The 18,745-nt window shown below is 44.7% G+C and overlaps 1 protein-coding gene across 4 annotated transcripts in view; it reads left to right on the top strand.

Annotated features, from left to right (window-relative positions):
- LOC117357382 (bifunctional heparan sulfate N-deacetylase/N-sulfotransferase 3-like) overlaps positions 1-18,745 on the top strand; it is a 278,317-nt gene that overhangs the window by 234,684 nt on the left and 24,888 nt on the right. For all 4 annotated transcript variants that reach the window (XM_033937877.1, XM_033937894.1, XM_033937867.1 and 1 more), the window contains 3 exons: positions 5,247-5,417; positions 7,129-7,238; positions 7,318-7,420. In XM_033937877.1, the coding sequence (XP_033793768.1) occupies positions 5,247-5,417; positions 7,129-7,238; positions 7,318-7,420 (384 nt within the window). The remainder of the gene's footprint in view (positions 1-5,246; positions 5,418-7,128; positions 7,239-7,317; positions 7,421-18,745) is intronic.

The raw sequence follows: 18,745 nt of genomic DNA on the forward strand, positions 1-18,745 counted from the left end.
TTTCTGGGAGAGTGCCAAGTAGGCGATGTTACAATAATCGAGTTGACTCAGTATGAGGGATTGTACCAGAATTCGAAATGATGAGACATCGAAGTAAGCTCTGATGGACCGAAGCTTCCAGAAGGTGAGAAAGATCTTTCTAATCAAGGAATCTACCTGGTCTTTCAGGGTCAGACTCTGGTCCAGTTTTACTCCCAATATCTTCATAGTGGGTTGAATGGGATGACTAAGGTTATTGATGCACAGTGATGCTTTAGTGTCAAGTAGGTGTGGCGATGCTCTAAAAAATTTTGTTTTCTCTGGGTTTAGCTTTAGTCTGAACTCAGTCATCCATTGCTCCATCCGATTTAGTACCTCTGTTGCTTTGGGGGTGACTTCTGAGATAGAGGAATGCAGGTGATTAGGGCCAGCAGCGTGCTAGATTTTAAGAAGAAATGGGATACGCATGTGGGCTCTCTGGTAGGGTGAAGTTAGGGGGGTGGGTCATTACGGTGAGCAGACTTGATGGGCCTGGCCCTTTTCTGCCGTCATTTTTCTATGTTTCTATGAGGTATCGAATGGGATAATTATCGTGAAGTCATCAGCGTAGCTAAATAGTTTTATCCCCAGCTGGGATAGTTGCGCACCCAATGGGGACATATAAACTAGAGAATGACACGGTGAAAAAATTGGTCCCCGTCACCGCCCCGTCCCCGTCTCACCATCCTCTGCACTGCCCCGTCACCACCATTCCCTTCACCGCCCCGTCACCGTCACCGCTGCATACATAAAAGCCTCAAACGGGTACGATTTTAAATACTTTTCTTTATTTACGTATAAAGGAAACATTCTTTAAAACTTTAAAACTTAGTTAAATATTAGTTAATAACTATACAAAAACAAACACGACATGTACTTTTAATGCTTACAGTGGCAAAACAATGCTCCTGGGAGAAAAGTTGCCCTATCTCCTGAAGAATAACACAGCTTGCAAACTTTGGCCATATTATTCTTTTGCATACCTACACTGCACCATGTATATGCATGTACCAATATAGCACTGGCTGTCTGCATTAGTCACTATCAGATAATTCCATGTCAACTGGTCAAATTTCAAGGAGGGTCCATATGTGACATCTTCTGTGGTTATAAAAAAAAAAAGTGGTCCAAATAAAGGGGATCCTAACTCAGGACCTGATTGAGATCATGCCCAAAACTTTGGATAACTTCATTAGAGGTCATAATGTATCCCCTGAAAAAAATTTCAGAAATTTCTGAGATGGTCAAGTGGGGAGTTCTGGACCACTTGATATGGAATGACTCCTGCTGGACCCCCCCCCAACGAACCCTCCCACCCCGGAACCCCCTTAGTCTTACTTTCCAAGTTGGACCGGACGGCTCCTCACACGTATGGCCAGCAGGCTTGCCTCCGCCCCTACCCTGCCCAACCCACAGGATCCTAGGGCCTGATTGGTCTAGGCACCTAAAGCCACTCCCGCTATAGGAGGGGCCTTAGGTGCTTGGGCCAATCAGGCCCTAGGATCCTGTGGGTTAGGCAGGGGAGGGGAGGGGCGGGCCCGCCTCATTTGGACGGAAGCAGGCCTGCTGGCCAGACGAGCGAGGAGCTGTCCGGTCCAACTTGGAAAGTAAGACTAAGGGTGGTGTTTCGGGATGGCGGGGTTTGTTGGGGGAGGGTCCGGCAGGAGGGGTTGGGCACCCTCCTATTGGCAATATAGGGGGCCGTTGGGGGGGCCGGCAGGAGGGGTTGGGCACCCTCCTACCAGTGATCATAGGGGGGCTGTTGGGGAGCTGGCAGGAGAGGTTGGATATCCTCCTGCTGCGATCGTCGGGGGGGCTGTTGGGGTAGGCAGGAGGGGATGGGTACCCTCCTGCCGCGATCGTTGGGGAGGGCTGGTTCTGTCGGCATGAAGGGCTGAGCACCTTCCTGCCGGCGATCGTCAGGGGGGGGGGCGGGTTCTATTGGCAGGAAGGGTTGATCTGACAAATGAGGAGCCAGTATATTGGGGGGCGGAGTCAATGCGGCAACGTGCAAGTTGGATCGAGAGTTGGAGGAGACAGACAACATGGCGGAGACATCAAACACCCGGTCACGAACACGGTGAAACACAGGTAAATAGCGGTTCCTAGAAGGGGGTACATTGGCCTGCGGGGACAAATCTTTTCACCGTTTTTGCGGGCGGTGAAAACTTTTGTCCCCGTGTCTGCGGTGATTTGGCTTTGGAGTCTCCATAACCCGCAGCCAAACCGCAGCCACGCCGCAGGTCTCTGCGGGGATCGCTCCCCGTGTCATTCTCTAATATAAACATTGAAGAGCAGAGGGGATAATGGTGACCCCTGTGGCATGCCAGATGAATCGCTCCATGTATCAGAGAGATCGCAATTGAAACGGACTTGGTACGTGCGGGATATGAGGAAACATCTAAACCAGTTTAATACTCTCCTCTGATTCCAATTGCATCTAGGCATTGTAACATTGTAAGACTGTGCAGTTCTGTCATTTGCTCTTGTTGTACAGTTTCCTTGCCACCAAAATAATTTTGTTTCTTGTGAAATATTTAAAAGTCAATTTCATATCTCCCCCTCCTCCCCTAGGATATCGATATTGTGTTATCACCTCAGTAATATTCTCAGAGACCTGGTGGAAGGAGGACAATCAATAGGACACTGTATTATCTGGGTACAAATTATATCGCAAGGATAGAATAGATCAAATTAGGGGGGGGGGTGGTTTGGAATCCATATGGACAGAAATTCCATGTGTGAAGGGAAGGAATATAAAGGTTGGGTCTCCTAGGACAAAATGAGCAGACAGAGGAAGAAATGTTTTCAGAGATTAGGAAAGCTGGAGAATTGGGCAACAGTATAATAATGGGTGATTTCAATTACCCTCCTCTCACTATTCAGGGAGCACACTCGTAATCTCCAGATTTATACGCATGCGGATTGTGAAAAATTGGAAGACTGGGCGTCCAAATGGCAGATGAAATTTAATGTGGGCAAATGCAAAGTGATGCATATTGGGAAGAATAACCCGAATCACAGTCACCGGATGTTAGGATCCACCAGGGAGGTTAACGCCAAGAAAAGGATCTGGGTTCAATTCTGGTCTCCTTATCTCAAGAAAGATATAGTGGCGCTAGAAGAGGTTCAAAGAAGAGGGACCAAGATGATAAGAACATAAGAATAGCCTTAATGGTCCATCAAACCCAGAAGCCTGTTCTCACGGTGGTCAATCCAGGTCACTAGTACCTGGCCAAAACCCAAAGAGTAGCAATATTCCATGCTACCAATCCAGGGCAAGCAGTGGCTTCTCCCATGTCTTTCCCAATAGCAGACTATGGACTCTTCCTCCAAACCTTTCTTAAAACCAGCTACGCTATCTGCTCTTACCACAATCTCTGGCAACACGTTCCAGAGCTTAACTATTCTCTGAGTGAAAAAATATTTCCTTTTATTGGTTTTAAAAGTATTTCCCTGTAACTTCATCGAGTGTCTTTATAATTTTTGAAGAGCCCTAACCATTTTAGTCTTTCCTCTCACGAGGAGACCAGAACTGAATGCAATACCCCAGATGAGGTCGCACCATGGAACTATACAGGGACATTATAACATTCTTAGTCTTGTTAACCATCCCTTTTTTAATAATTCCTAGCATCCTATTTGCCTTTTTGGCCACCACCTCATATTGGGCGGAAGGTTTCACCGTATTGTCTACGATGACACCCAGATCCTTTTTTGGGCGCTAATCCCCAAGGTGGATCCTAGCATCCGGTAACTGTGATTCAGGTTATTTTTCCCAATGTGCATCACTTTGCATTTGTCCACATTCAATTTAATCTGCCATTTGGATGCCCAGTCTTTCAATTTCCTAAGGTCAGCCTGCAATTTTTCACAATCCGCATGTGTTTTAACAACGTTGAACAGATTAGTGTCATCTGCAAATTTAATCACCTCACTCGTCGTTCCAATTTCCAGATCATTTATAAATAAGTTAAATAGCACCGGTCCCAGTACAGACCCCTGCGGCACTCCACTGTTTACTCTCCTCCATTGAGAAAAATGACCATTGTTCCCTACCCTCTGTTTTCTATCTGATAACCAGTTCCTAATCCACAGCTAAACTTTGCCACCTATCCCATGACACTTTATTTTTCTCAGGAGCCTCTCGTGAGGAACTTTATCAAAAGCTTTCTGAAAATCTAGATATATTATATCAACCGGCTCACCTTTATCCACATGTTTATTCACACCTTCAAAGAAGTCAAGCAAATTTGTGAGGCAAGATCTCCCTCGGCTGAACCCATGCTGACTCCGTCTCATTAAATCATTTTTGTCTATGTGTTCCACAATTTTATGTTTTATAATTGTTTCTACCATTTTGCCTGGCACTGAAGTGAGGCTTACCGGTCTGTAATTTCCTGGATCTCTCCTGGAACTCCTCTCATATGAGCAAAGACTAAAACTCTTCAGCTTGGAAAAGAGACGGCTGAGGTTACATGATTGAAGTCTACAAAATCCCGAGTGGAGTAAAACGGGTACAAATGGATTGATTTTTCACTCCATGAAAAATTACAAAGACTAGGACTAGGACACTCGATGAAGTTACAGGGAAATACTTTTAAAACCAATAAAAGGAAATATTTTTTCACTCAGAGAATAGTTAAGCTCTGGAACGTGTTGCCAGAGGTTGTGGTAAGAGCGGATAGCATAGCTGGTTTTAAAAAAGGTTTGGACAATTTCCTGGAGGAAAAGTCCATAGTCTGTTATTGAGACAGACATGGATTTCTGTGGGGCTGGGGTTATGGGGGGAATGGGGGCAGGGCCATGCATCCTTTTTTTTTTTTAGGTCAAAATCTGGTAACCCTAGGAAATCCAGATATAATCATGTCAGTTGCATATCTTCATGTTCCCCAGGGCCAGCTCAAGACACCAGCTAAGTGAGGCACTGCTGAAGTGCTACAGCTGAAGGGTACCAAAAGCCTGCCTCACCAGCTCACAAGGGCAAAACGCATATTTTGTTCTCACTGCTGTGCTCTCTTCTCCGCACAGCAACTGGCACCACCACAGGTTGAAACACAAGAAAATGTGCCTAGTTCCTGTCCTCACTGCATGGGAGAGAGCACACTGGTGAGAGAAAAGAGACATGCTCTCATCACTGTAAAAAGACGAACCGATGTGGAGGGTACTGGACATTCCCCCGATGCCATACCTGTGCCAGCACTCTTTCATATCTTCTTGTGTTACAGCACCAGCGATCTCACGAGGACCCTGTGGCCCTTCAATTCACATTCCATGATGTCATCACTGCTGGGAGCCATGCCCCTTCCGACATACGTGCTCTGCAGAGGAAATGTTTGATGCCTGGCTGGTACGCAGTCCATCTAGAGCGATGGTTGGCACATTTCCCCCCTTCTCAGGTAACCATGAAAGTAGCAATGCTTGAAGCAGAGGCTTTGTTAGTCCATTCCAGGAAGTTCATAACAAATGCTTTCCTGTCCGCTTTTCTTGTGTTTACTATCTCTCGTCTGCCATTTCTCCTCACTTCCCACTTCTAGCATACAGTCATACAGTTGGATGGCTTTGGACTCCTGCTATAGTCCCAGTTCAGGCTATGTATTAGGGTGGGTAGACTAGAGTCCTTAAGCCAAAACTGGCCTGTGGGATAACTTCATATAGCCCACTCCTTCTGTTCAAATACTTCTGGTCTTGCAGCCCTAGCAATGTCATCAGCAAATATTCAATGTACCATACACCTGTGCACAGTCCTTCAATGATGACGTTGCAAACAAAAGATTGCCAACACTGTGGCCTGATGGTCTACTTTCTGTAAGAGCCACTAGTGGAGGAGAAGCCTAATGGTTAGTGAACCTGGGTTCAATTTCTACCACAGCTCCTTGTGACCCTGAGAAAGTCGCTTAATTCTCCATTAGCCCCAGGAACAAAACATTGTGAGCTCACTAGGGAGAAAGAAAGTACCTGCATATAATATGTAAAACCACTTTGGTTGCACCGCAGAAATGCAGTATATCAAATCCATGGCCCTGTGTCAAAAATATTTTCCCATCCCAGCTTTACTACGCTCAGTCCTAGAGGGGGCAGGCCCTGTATCCCTGTGACTGTTCCCTGAGGTGATAGGTTCACTCCTCCAAGCCTAATGTGACCATACGTCCTGTTTTGAACAGGACTGTCCCGTTTTTAGTTCACCTGTCCCGTTGTCCCCATGCACAGCTTCGGGACCTCGAAATGCCCCATTTTCAGAAAGAGATTCCCGAAGCTGTGTGTGGGGACAACGGGACAGGCGATCGCAGAGCCCGGGATTTCTCCCTGCTTAGTTTCCCCAACGCTGACACAGCAACAGATCAGGTGCATGCAGCGACTGCACAAGCCTTTCCTCCCGATGTCAATTCTGACATCAGAGAGGAAGTTCCGGGCCAGCCAATCACTGCCTGGCTGGCCTGGAACTTCTTCTCTGACATCAGAATTGACATCAGGGGGAAGGCTTGTGCAGTCGTTGCATGCACCTGGCCTGTTGCTGTGTCGGCGGCTTGGAGAAATCGGCGGCAGCTTAGGGAGGGGCCAGGGAGAGAGAAAGAAAGAAAAGGGGGGCCAGGAAGAGAGAAAGAAAGAAAGGGGGGCAGGGAGAGAGAATGAAAGAAAGGATGCACAATCAGAAGGAAGTGCAACCAGAGACTCATGAAATCAACAGACAACAAAGGTAGGAAAAATGATTTTATTTTCAATTTAGTGATCAAAATGTATCAGTTTTGAGAATTTATATCTGCTGTCTAAATTTTGCACTGTATTTAACTATAGTTGCATGTAAAAATGTCTTATTTGCAGTATATCAAATAAATTGAACCACTGAACAAAGAAACAAAGTAGACCCAGGCACATGTTCAATTAAGAAGGCATTTTTTTGAAGATCTGAACGCAAACAAATCTGTTTTGCTGTGTTTATGTAGCTAAAAGTGACAAGTGTTGTGCAGTTTATTATTATGTGTTTTAAAGTAGAAAGTGGCCACGTCCAAAAAGCGAGCATGCTGATGGCTGAAATACATATCCAGTCCATTTCTGTCTTTATGCTCTTTTGCAAACTAAGCCTTTTACATACCTTAATCCTATTTTCAGTTACTGATTGTAGATGGACAGCAGCTAAGAACCGACCCCGTCACCGTAATGGACAACGTGCAGAAGTTTCTGGGAGTCTCTCCCCATTATAATTACTCAGAAGCCCTGACGTAAGTCTGTCTGTCTGTAAGCAGTGATGATACCACGCATGAACTTGTAGGGTATTCACTGAGGTTATATACTTTGCAGATTTGATCCACACAAAGGCTTCTGGTGCCAGCTTCTGGAAGAAGGGAAAACCAGGTGTCTGGGAAGGAGCAAAGGCAGGAAATATCCAGGAATGGACACAGAGGTCAGTTTGGAGCTTTGTTACTGCAGTGTTAGTGAGCAGTAATAACATACAGCATATAAGGTGATACATCTTTATTGGACAACTTAATACATTTCAAGAGTAATTTTCAGCAGACTGGCTGCTTATAGACCTGTGGAAATCTTGATCTGGCAAACCTTGATGACACCCTTGGGGAGGATTTTGCTGTTTTTATGACTGCATTGTCCGTTCGATATCCACAGCCCTAGGTCGCCTGGAGCGTGTCCAGAATTGAAAACTGTTTAGTTTTTGATTTTGCCTGACTGTTGCTGTGAATGAGCCACCTTTGGTTCTTTGCAATTAATCTTAGTGATACCTTCTCTTTGTACAGCTCCCATGTACCATGATGCCAGCAGACTATAAATCTAATAAATGCAGCATCAGATATATCATATGCCTTAAGAGACAGAAAAACGTACATTCATTGTGCTTGTATATTATTACCACCTTGTTACCGAACTCTGCGATGAATCTGCATCCTTTGAGTGGTCAGAGGAATCCAAAAGAAACAACAAAATGAGAGATATCTTAATTATCACTCTGAAAGGCCCTTAATATCACTCACAGCTGTGACTTTTTCAATAATACTAAAGAGCAGATTATAGTTAGAAAAATAACAAAGCAAAACAAATACCTTTAGCTTCCTAAAATTCACCACATATGCCTTTACGTAATGCTATTTTTAAATAACGGTAACATTACATTACATTACATTAGGGATTTCTATTCCGCCATTACCTTGCAGTTCAAGGCGGATTACAAAAGAATTATCCAAGATGTATTACAACAAGAACTTACAAAAAAAAAAAAATTGGTCATTTTCAAAAAGAGTAAGAAATGGGTAAGGTTATTTGTTTGGGGTAGTTGGCTTTAGTGAGAGGTGGAGTTTGAGACTTGCGGTATTATTTCTTTTTTCAGAATTTTCTTGAAGAGTATGGTCTTTATTTCTTTTCTAACAGTCTTGTAGTCGAGGGATGCCGTCAGTAGATTGGCGATTTGGTTGTCTAGTTTGGCTGCTTGAGTGGCCAGGAGGCCATCATATAGTTTTTTCCGTTTGACCTCCTTAATTGGGGGGTATGAGAATGGGGTGTGAGTTTTCCTATGTCTGGTTGCGTGTTGTGGATGAGTCGGTTATTCAGGTAGTTTGGACTGTCTCCGTATAAAGTCTTAAATAGTAGGCAGTAGAATTTAAATTGTATTCTTGCTGGGATCGGAAGCCAATGCGATTGGAGATATGCTTCTTTAATGTGATCATGTTTCTTTAATGAGTAGATGAGTCTTAGTGCTGTGTTTTGGATAGTTTGTAATTGTTTTGTTATGGTTGTAGGGCATGGGAGGTAGAGGATATTACAGTAGTCAAGTAGGCCTAGTATTAAGGACTGAACTATGAGCTGGAATTGAGTTTTCTCGAAGAATTTCCGAACTTGTCTTAAGTTTCTCATGACTAAGAATGAATTTTGTATTGTTTTATTGATTTGCGGTTGCATGGTGCAGCATCTGTCGATAGTTATTCCTAGCAGTTTTAGGGTGGTTTGTATGGGGTAGTTAATTGCGTTGATTTCAGTGTTGGTTATGGTTGGTATTTTGTTGTTTTCTAGGAGGATGAATTTCGTTTTTTCTGGGTTCAATTTCAGTTTGTGATCTTTCATCCAGGTTGCTATTGATTTTAGTGTTTGGTATATTGTGTTCGTCATGGAGAGTTCAGGTTGATCGAAGGGTATGAGAATGGTAATGTCATCGGCATAGCTGTAGGAGGTTATGCCTTGTTTGTCCAGGTGAGAGCTGAGGGAGGCTGTATAGAGATTGAAGAGAGTCGGGGATAGAGGGGATACTTGGGGAACTCCGCAGGGGTTTGACCAAGGTTCAGATTTTTGTTTGTCTGATTTTACTCTATAGGTTCTTGATTTAAGGAATCCTTCAAACCATGTGTATACTTTATCTGTGATACCTATTGTATCCAGGATTTGTAGTAGAATGTTATGGTCCACCAAGTCGAATGCAGCGGTAAGGTCTAGTTGTATGAGCATCATTTTTTTTTCCTGTGCTGAGATGTTGTCTGGCTGTGTCCAAGAGAGATCCTAGTAGTGTTTCCATGCTGAAGTTGTTTCTGAAGCCGGATTGTGTGGGATGGAGTAAGTTATGGTTTTCTAGGTAATTGGAGAGGAATTTGGCAACTAGTCCTTCTATTATTTTGACGTAGAGTGGAATAGAGGCAATGGGTCTGTAGTTGGCTGTTTGGTCTATCAGTCCTTTGGGGCAGCAGGAGGCTCTTAACCTCCATAAAGGGAGCACGTCTCAAACAAATGGTAACGGAGCCCACTAGGGGCCAGGCGATCCTTGACCTGGTACTCACCAACGGGGAAAGCGTCTCAGAAGTCTCAGTAAGAGATACGCTAGCCTCCAGCGACCACAACATAGTATGGTTCATTCAACCTTAGGAAAGGCTTTCCCAGATCAAGCACGAAAACAAAGGTACTCAATTTCCGGGGCACTGACTTCGCACGCATGGGAGATTTCATCCATCGGATGCTGCAGGACCAAACGGAGACCGCTGATGTAGAAGCTAAGTGGTTAACACTGAAATCAACCATACATGAAGCAACTAGCCACTTCATAAAATCAGTAAATAAACAACAAAGAAACAATAAACCCCAATGGTTCACCGCGGAGATCTCGCACCTCATTAAGGAGAAGAAAAAAGCGTTTCTCTCTTACAAGCGCACGGAGAAAAGAGAGGCAAAGGTAGAATATAAGACCAGGTCTGCAGCGGTCAAAATGGCAGTTAGGGAGGCCAAACTTCGAGTGGAAGAAATTCTGGCAAAAAACATTAAAAAGGGGGACAAATCCTTCTTCAGGTATATTAGTGACAGAAAAAGCAACACAGGTGGGATAGTACACCTTAGAAGACCGGACGGAAGTTACATAGAAGCAGATTCTGATAAAGCCAAACTACTGAATGAATACTTCTGCTCAGTCTTCACCTGTGAAGCACCGGGACACGGGGCCGCAGTTGAAGGCAGCACAAAGCACAGAAGACCCGTTTCAGAATTTTGAGTTCACACCAGGTGAAGTTTACAGTGAACTGGCAAGACTCAAGGTGAACAAAGCCATGGGACCAGACAATTTGCACCCAAGAGTGCTCAGAGAATTGAGCGAGGTCCTGGCAAAACCGTTTGCTGTGCTATTCAATCTCTCCCAGGGGAAATTTCCCTGGACTGGAAATTAGCTAACGTTGTTCCTCTGCATAAAAAGGGTTGCAGGGCAGAGGCTGTGAATTATGGACCGGTGAGTCTCACATCAATAGTGTGCAAACTCATGGAAACACTAATTAAAACCAAATTGGACACGATCTTGAATGAAGGGAATCTTTGGGATCCTAGTCAGCATGGATTCACCAAGGGCAGGTCCTGCCAATTTTAGACCAGAATATGGAGGGTTCGATGTGTTTGCGTGAGGTGTATGTTACTTTATTGAGTTTTGTTATAGTTTTTTTGTTGTTTTTGGTCCAGTTGATGTTGAAAGTGTAGGTGTAGTGGTCTGACCAGATGGATCTGGACCGTGTTCCGTTAGATGTATGAATTTCTGTTAAGGATGGTTGGTGGGTCATGAAGGCTGCAATATCAAGTTGGTGGCCTTTTTCATGAGTTGTTTGTGGATTTAGCATTTGGAAGGAGAAATGAGAGAAAGTTGTCTACTTGTTTGGATGATTGATCATCTAGGTGTAGATTTAGGTCTCCTAGGAGTAGGTTGTAGGTTGCTATTAGTGAGTTTTGGTATATGAAGTCTTCCACTTCAGTTCTTGCTAAAGACCAGTTTCGCGGCGCTATGTAGCAGAGCATGCAGTTTAGTGTGTCTTTTAGTGTGGTGCTTGAGAGTTGGCAAGCTAAAAGGTCCATGTACGGATTAGACGTTTTCTCAATTATATTAAGGGTTAGATCTTGTTTGATTAAGATTGCTAGGCCTCCGCCTCTTTTTTTCTCTCTGCAGACCACTGTAATTTTGTATCCTTGTGGGCAGACTTCAGTTATTCTGGGGTCTGAGTCGGAGGTTAGACAGGTTTCTGTGAGGAAAAGACAGTCCAGGTTTTCTTGTGTTATCCAGGTTTTTATAAGCTCTGTTTTTGAACCTAGCGCTCTGATATTTAAGTTGGCGCATTTGAGTGTGGATATCTCTGTGTGATAGTTGTGGGTTGTGTTTGGATATATAAGAGATTTGGTGTGCCGGTGTGGTTTAGTCTTAGTGTGTGTTGGTCTTCTTCCCCATGCTGTGGTAATGGAGTGTAGAGTGTTAGATTGTAGGTTTGAGTTTCTGTCACTTGATGTTCTCCTATTTTGGAAGAGATTTATTTATATCTGTAGCGGGTGTAGGGAGGAGGTTATTTGCTGCTGTCTTCCCGCTGGTTAAAAGAAGGATTAACAGTATGAAGTGCTGGGCTTGTGAGGTTAGCTTCATTTTGTTGTTTTTTTTTTTAATTTTAATTTTTTTTATTTGGTGGTTGGTGAAAGGTGATAGAAGGGTCTTTGGTGGTTTGGCTGCTGTTTTTCGGTTGGTTTTACGTTTGGTAGTGTTATGGGGTGGATCGCTTCTTGGTCGCTTCACAAAGGTGCTATGAGTGTCTTAGACAGTGTGCTGTTAGGCGCTGAATCTTTTATTAGTTCAGCGTAGTCCCGTCGGGTGGGGAGGAGGGGCGGAGTGTGCTCCCACGCCAGCAAGCCTCCCTGCCTGCTCCTGGGTCCAGCGATGTCGGCCAAAGTGAGATTCAAATAAAGCAAAAAGAAAAAGAGACAAACTAAAAACGGGTGCTGGGAGACTCCCTGAGCCTTCCAACTGGCTCAGTGTAGTCTCGGCGGGTGGGGGGAGGGGGCGGAGTGCGCTCCCACGCCGGCAAGCCTCCCTGCCTGCTCCTGGGTCCAGCGATGTGGCCACAGTGAGTTTCAAATGAAAAACAAGAAGTAAATAGAAACTAACAGAAACACTTTCAGAACATAAAAAAACAAGAGGGCATTCGGAAAAGTTGAAAGGGGACAGATTCAAAACGAATGCTAGGAAGTTCTTCTTTACCCAACGTGTGGTGGACACCTGGAATGCGCTTCCAGAGGACGTTATAGGGCAGCGAACGGTACTGGGGTTTAAGAAAGGATTGGACAATTTCCTGCTGGAAAAGGGGATAGAGGGGTATAGATAAAAGATTACTGCACAGGTCCTGGACCTGATGGGCCGCCGCTTGAGCGGACTGCTGGGCGCGATGGACCTCAGGTCTGACCCAGCGGAGGCATTTCTTATGTTCTTATGTTCTTATGTACGGGTGCTGAGAGACTTCCTGAGCCTTCCAACTACGGTATCAACATGGTTGCAGCCACCAGAACAAAACTACAAGTAAGACAACCATAACCAAAACCAAATGAGTAATGAAAAGCCCAATATAACAGTTGAAAACTCTGTGGTGGCAAAACTTTGGCCATGGTTTGTCTGATAGTCTGTGTTACGTTAGCTGTGTTGGTTCATTTTAACTGCTAATGTCTTAAGTTCCTGGATGCTTCTACGTTTCCCTTCAAGATCGATGGTGCAGTGCTCTGGACCGTCTCTTATTCTTAACTTTACATTTAGCTTAGGTACATCCAGTATTAAAATACGTAGACTGCAAATTCTTCAAAATACCGCAATAAAAATAATCACTAAAAAGAAAAAATTTGATCACGTAACTCCCCTTTTAAAAGAAAAGCATTGGTTACCTGTAAACCACAGAATTCCATATAAAATAGCATTACTCACACATAAAATACTAATAAACAAAGCTCCTGCATTCTTAGAAAGATTTCTAATTCCTTCTACTCCCACAAAATCTTTAAGATCCGAAGAAAAATCTTTACTAGTAGTTCCTTCGCTAAAATTCATTTATTCAAGGAGGGATACGATTTTTTCTGTTACAACTCCTCATATTTGGAGCTCACTCCTGATAATATAAGAAGAAAAATTACTTAGTAAATTTAAGCTTTTTAAGGACGCTTTTAACCGAATTATTTAAATTCTATTATATTGGGATACTTTACAGTCGACTAGTAGTGCTGGTAAGTGAAATTAAGTGGGTAACCTTCCCCAACCTCTTGTTTTATTACCTATCCTTTTTTATTTGTTTACAAATTGTATTTAATCCTTCAAATTTTTTTTCACTCCCTTTTTCACATGTATTGTTTTGTTAAAATAGTTCCAATTGTCTTGTTTTGTTTGTTTTTTAAATCCTAATTTTTAACTAAATGTAAATTGCATTGGATTTGGATCAAATCCAATATTTTAATAAACTTGAAACTTGAAAAGTCATGGAGAGCCATTTTTGAAAAAGAGGTCTAAGTCCAACTTGGAGGTTTCCCGCAAAATGTCCAAAGTCAGAAGCACAGAAACGTCCATTTTGAAAAGCCAAACCACTAGATATTAAAAATTTTTTTTCTTTTTTTTTTTAATCATCTACTTGGACATCTTGGCCAACCCTTAGGACACCTAACTTTATACCCTATTTTCGACCACAGTAACGTCCAAGTTGAAAATGTCCAAATACAGACCATTTAGACTTCGGAGTGGCTCTCATTGTGATAACTAGCCACACCGACATGCCAACAGAGTAGTGGGACACCTTAGAGGACAGTGCTGTGAGCTTCACATAAAGGGTGCCACCAGAACCCCCTTATAATTTATACCAAGTCCTCCAAAATGTCCCCAAAACCTACTAAACCTACCTTCTACCACCCCAACAGTCCTTTTGGCTTCAGGTGGCACCTATATGGCAGAATAGTAGGGTTTTGGTGGTCTCACACTTTCTACCATAAATATAGCAGCTTATGAGCCTGGGTCTTCCTCTCTATGGTTCACTGTGTGATACTCCACTAGGCTTTCCCATACCAAATGTTGTTGTTCTAGAGACAGATATGTACTCTTTCGTTTAGATTTTTACGGGATGGAAGGGGGGGTCAGTGACAAGTGGGGGAATGTGAGGGTGTCATACCTTTATGTATCCAGTGGTCATCTGGTCAGTTTGGGTCCCTTGGTGGCACTTAGACACTTGCATAACAGGTCTAATGCAGAACGTCTAACTTCTGACCAGGACATCTTGGGAAAGGTTTGATTATCGCCACAAGACGCCCAAAGCTCGCTCAAAACATGCCCCCAACACACCCACTGGAACTTTGAACGCACAGAAGGTGAAATGGCTCACTAGATGTCCAGGAAACCGGTTTTGAAAATTGGCACTTGGATATCCCGAAACCCCCCTGCAACCAGTCCCTCTAGCACTACTCTTCAGGGCAGCTCCATCGATACCGGGAGCTGCCCCAACGCGGGATAGACCCAAGCTGCAGTGAGAGAACCTCGGGTCGCGTGGGAGTCCAGCTCCGCCACCCGAAACCCCCTGCAACTCAGTCTCATCAGCTCTCCCCGAAGGCGAAGCAACGTCCACCACTAGTCATAATTGCCAAGTTCCGTCCTGACTTAGCTAACAATTCCTATTTAAGCCCGGCTAAGGTTCTACAGATTCTATTCACCGTTTAAATTTGCCAAGGATCTCCTGATTCTATTCAACTGTTTTTGCTCTGCTACCCAATTTGCTTAAATCCTGCTATGGATCACTTGATTCTACTCACTAAGTTTGCTAAAGACCCCAGATTTTATTCTACTGTTTATGTCCTGCTAAGGATCTCCAGATTCTTCTCAACTGATTAAGTTCTGCTCAATTACTAAGATTCACCAGATTCTATTTAATTGTTTTAGTCCTGCTCAATCGTCCAGCTCTGTCCAACTGCCAAGCCCTCCGCTATTCTCGCCTCCTACCCCTCCAAAGGGTCTCCAAACCCCCACCATGAAACCACACCTATGGATCCTTCTTCTCCTTCTCTGCTCATGCTCCAATATCTCCTTCTGCCTGAACCACCCCCCCTCCTAACTTACTGAACCCCATCATTGACAGTCCTACCTACCCTGGTGCCAAAATCCCCACGCTTTTGCGCACCAGAAGCCATCCCTCCAAAAAAAACCCCCGAAGAATCAATCACGCCTCCTTAAAGCCCATTCCCCCTGCCAACCCTCCCTACCACACCCCAGACTCTCTCACCCCTGTCCCATCTCTCTACTGCAACACCAGATCCGCATGCAACAAAACCCAAATTTTGAAAGATCTTCTTGAAGACCTCAACCCCGGATTCTTATTCATCACTGAATCTTGGATCGCAAAAGACGACATATTCACTCAGAATGAACTCTGTTCTCATGGTTACCAAGGCCTCTTCTCCCCCAGAATTAACCGAAAAGGAGGTGGTCTGGCACTCATCCATAAATCATTCTTCGACGTCCAACTTCTTGAAAAGGGCAGCCATGCTTCCCTAGAATACATGCTAGCCTCTGTCAATGACGAGCTCCATCCTCACCCACTGGGTATCCTGCTATTATATCGTCCACCATCATCCCCCTGGAACAAATCCTCTGATCTCGTCCTTGAGACCATTACAAACGCCTTCCTCAAATTTCAAAGATTACTAATCATTGGGGATATTAATCTTCACATAAACGACACCACCAACAAGGATGCAATCGATCTCAACAACTTCCTCACCTCTTTAGGCTTCCCCCCCCCCCCCAGGCTCCCTCCCCAACCCATGAAAAAGGGCACGTGCTAGACATCATCAGCTTCCTCGATCTCACCGAATACAAAACTTCGATTGACGACACTCGCTGGGATCCTGTCCCTTGGTCCGACCACTTCCTAGGGGCTTTCTGCCTCCCCATTTTCATGTCACACCTCGAACCCCCTTCTCGGTCCCCCAATCCTATTACCTTCCGAAAAAAAATTGCGAGTGATCTGTTCTGGACCAAATTCCTCAACCTAACTTCCACCATTCCCAACCCTTCAAACCCTGAATCCAACTGGCACAATTGGATCAACCTCTCTGAGACCACCTACCACTCCCTTGCTCCTCTATCCACTAAAACTGTCTCCTACTCCCGCAAGGCCCCCTGGTACCTCCCCTATCACAGACAACTAAAGCAGAAATGTCAAACACTGGAACGAAAATGGAAAAAGTCTAAATCCCCCACTGACAGACAGTCCTGGAGGACTATTATTAAGCTCTATAACACAGAATTTAAAAAATCAAGGAAAAACTACTACGGCAACAAAATCTCCAGATCCAACAACCAAAGTAATACACTGTTCATCATTTGGCGTTCCATATCCTCTAAACATGATTCTGCCACACTCCCCTCCCCTACTGAATGATTACTTCTGCTCAGTCTTTACCTGCGAGGCACCAGGGCACGGGCCACAGCTGGAAGCAAAGCAAAGCAAGGAAGACCCATTTCAGAATTTTGAGTTCACACCAGCTGATGTTTACAGAGAACTGTCAGGACTCAAGGTGAACAAAGCCATGGGACCGGACGAGTTGCATCCAAGAGTGCTCAGGGAACTAGGCGATGTCCTGGCGAAACCGTTAGCCATGCTCTTCAATCTCTCCCTAAGTACAGGGAGAGTACCCCTGGACTGGAAAACAGCAAACGTTGTTCCTCTGCACAAAAAGGGTTGCAGAGCAGAGGCTGCGAACTACAGACCAGTGAGTCTCACATCAATAGTGTGTAAACTCATGGAAACTCTACTTAAAGGTAAATTAGACTCGATATTGGATGAAGGGAATCTAAGGGATCCTTGTCAACATGGATTCACCAGAGGCAGGGAATGCCAATCCAATCTTATAAGCTTCTTTGATTGGGTGACAGGAAAGCTAGACTCAGGAGAGGCTCTGGACATAGTATACTTGGATTTCAGTAAAGCTTTCGACAGTGTCCCACACCGTAGACTATTAAACAAGATGAAATCGATGGGGTTAGATGAGAAACTAACTGCATGGGTCAATGATTGGCTGAGTGGAAGACTTCAGAGGGTGGTGGTCAACGGCACCCTCTCTGAGACTTCGGAGGTGACTAGCGGAGTGCCGCAGGGCTCAGTCCTGGGACCATCCCTTTTTAACATATTCATAGGGGACCTGACCCGGGGGCTTCAGGGTAAAGTATCACTGTTTGCCGACGACGCCAAACTGTGTAACATAGTAAGTGAAAGCAACCTCAAGGACAGTATGACGCAGGATCTGATCACGTTGGAAAACTGGTCCTCGACATGGCAGCTGGGCTTCAACGCTAAAAAATGTAAGGTCATGCATCTCGGCAGCGGAAATCCATGCAGAACATACTCCTTGAATGGAGAAACGCTAGCTAGGACTTCAGAGGAACGGGACTTGGGGGTAATCATCAGTGCAGACATGAAGGCTGCCAAACAAGTAGAGAAGGCTTCATCTAAGGCAAGGCAAATGATGGGATGTATCAATAGAAGCTTTGTCAGCCGCAAACCTGAAGTCATAATGCCACTCTACAAAACCATGGTGAGACCTCATCTGGAATACTGTGTGCAATTCTGGAGGCCACATTACCGGAAAAATATGCTTCGAGCTGAATCGGTCCAGCGGATGGCCACTAGGATGGTCGCCGGACTCAAGGGTCTCTCATACGAAGAAAGACTGGGCAAACTGCAGCTCTATACCCTAGAGGAGCGCAGAGAAAGGGGTGACATGATTGAGACATTTAAGTACGTCACTGGTCGTGTCGAGGTGGAAAAAGATATATTCTTTCCCAAGGGACCCTCAGTCACAAGGGGGCACCCGCTCAAACTCAGAGGGGAGAAATTTAGTGGTGACACCAGGAAGTATTTCTTCACGGAAAGGGAGGTAGATCACTGGAACAAACTTCCGGTGCAGGTGATCAAGGCCACCAGCGTGCTCGATTTTAAGAATAAATGGGACATCCACGTGGGATCCCTACGAGGGTCAAGTTAAGGTCACTAGCACTCAGACTCAATGGGGTGGGTCAATAGAGTGGGCAGACTTGATGGGCTGTGGCCCTTTTCTGCCGTCATCTTCTATGTTTCTATGTTTCTCCATCTGCTAATGATCTAGCAAAATTCTTCAATGAGAAAGTGACTACCTTACGACGCTCCTTCCCCCCAACACCCACTTACAACTCTCTGGTGCTCACTACCTCCAACCCTAATCTAACCGAGGCCAACCATATCCCAGCCGATAGATCCTGGACCGCCTTCGAGCTCGTTTCCGACTCCCAGGTCTCTAAACTCTGCCTCAAGTTAAAATCCTGCAACTGTACCTTGGATCCTTTCCCCTCCTACTTATATGAGAATATTCCAGCACAAGCTATCTCATCTCTCACCAAACTTATAAATTCCACCCTGCTCTCAGGCCTATTTTCTACAGAAATGGGACACAT

Source organism: Geotrypetes seraphini, chromosome 1 (assembly GCF_902459505.1).
Source record: "Geotrypetes seraphini chromosome 1, aGeoSer1.1, whole genome shotgun sequence".
Taxonomy (NCBI): Eukaryota; Metazoa; Chordata; class Amphibia; order Gymnophiona; family Dermophiidae; genus Geotrypetes; species Geotrypetes seraphini.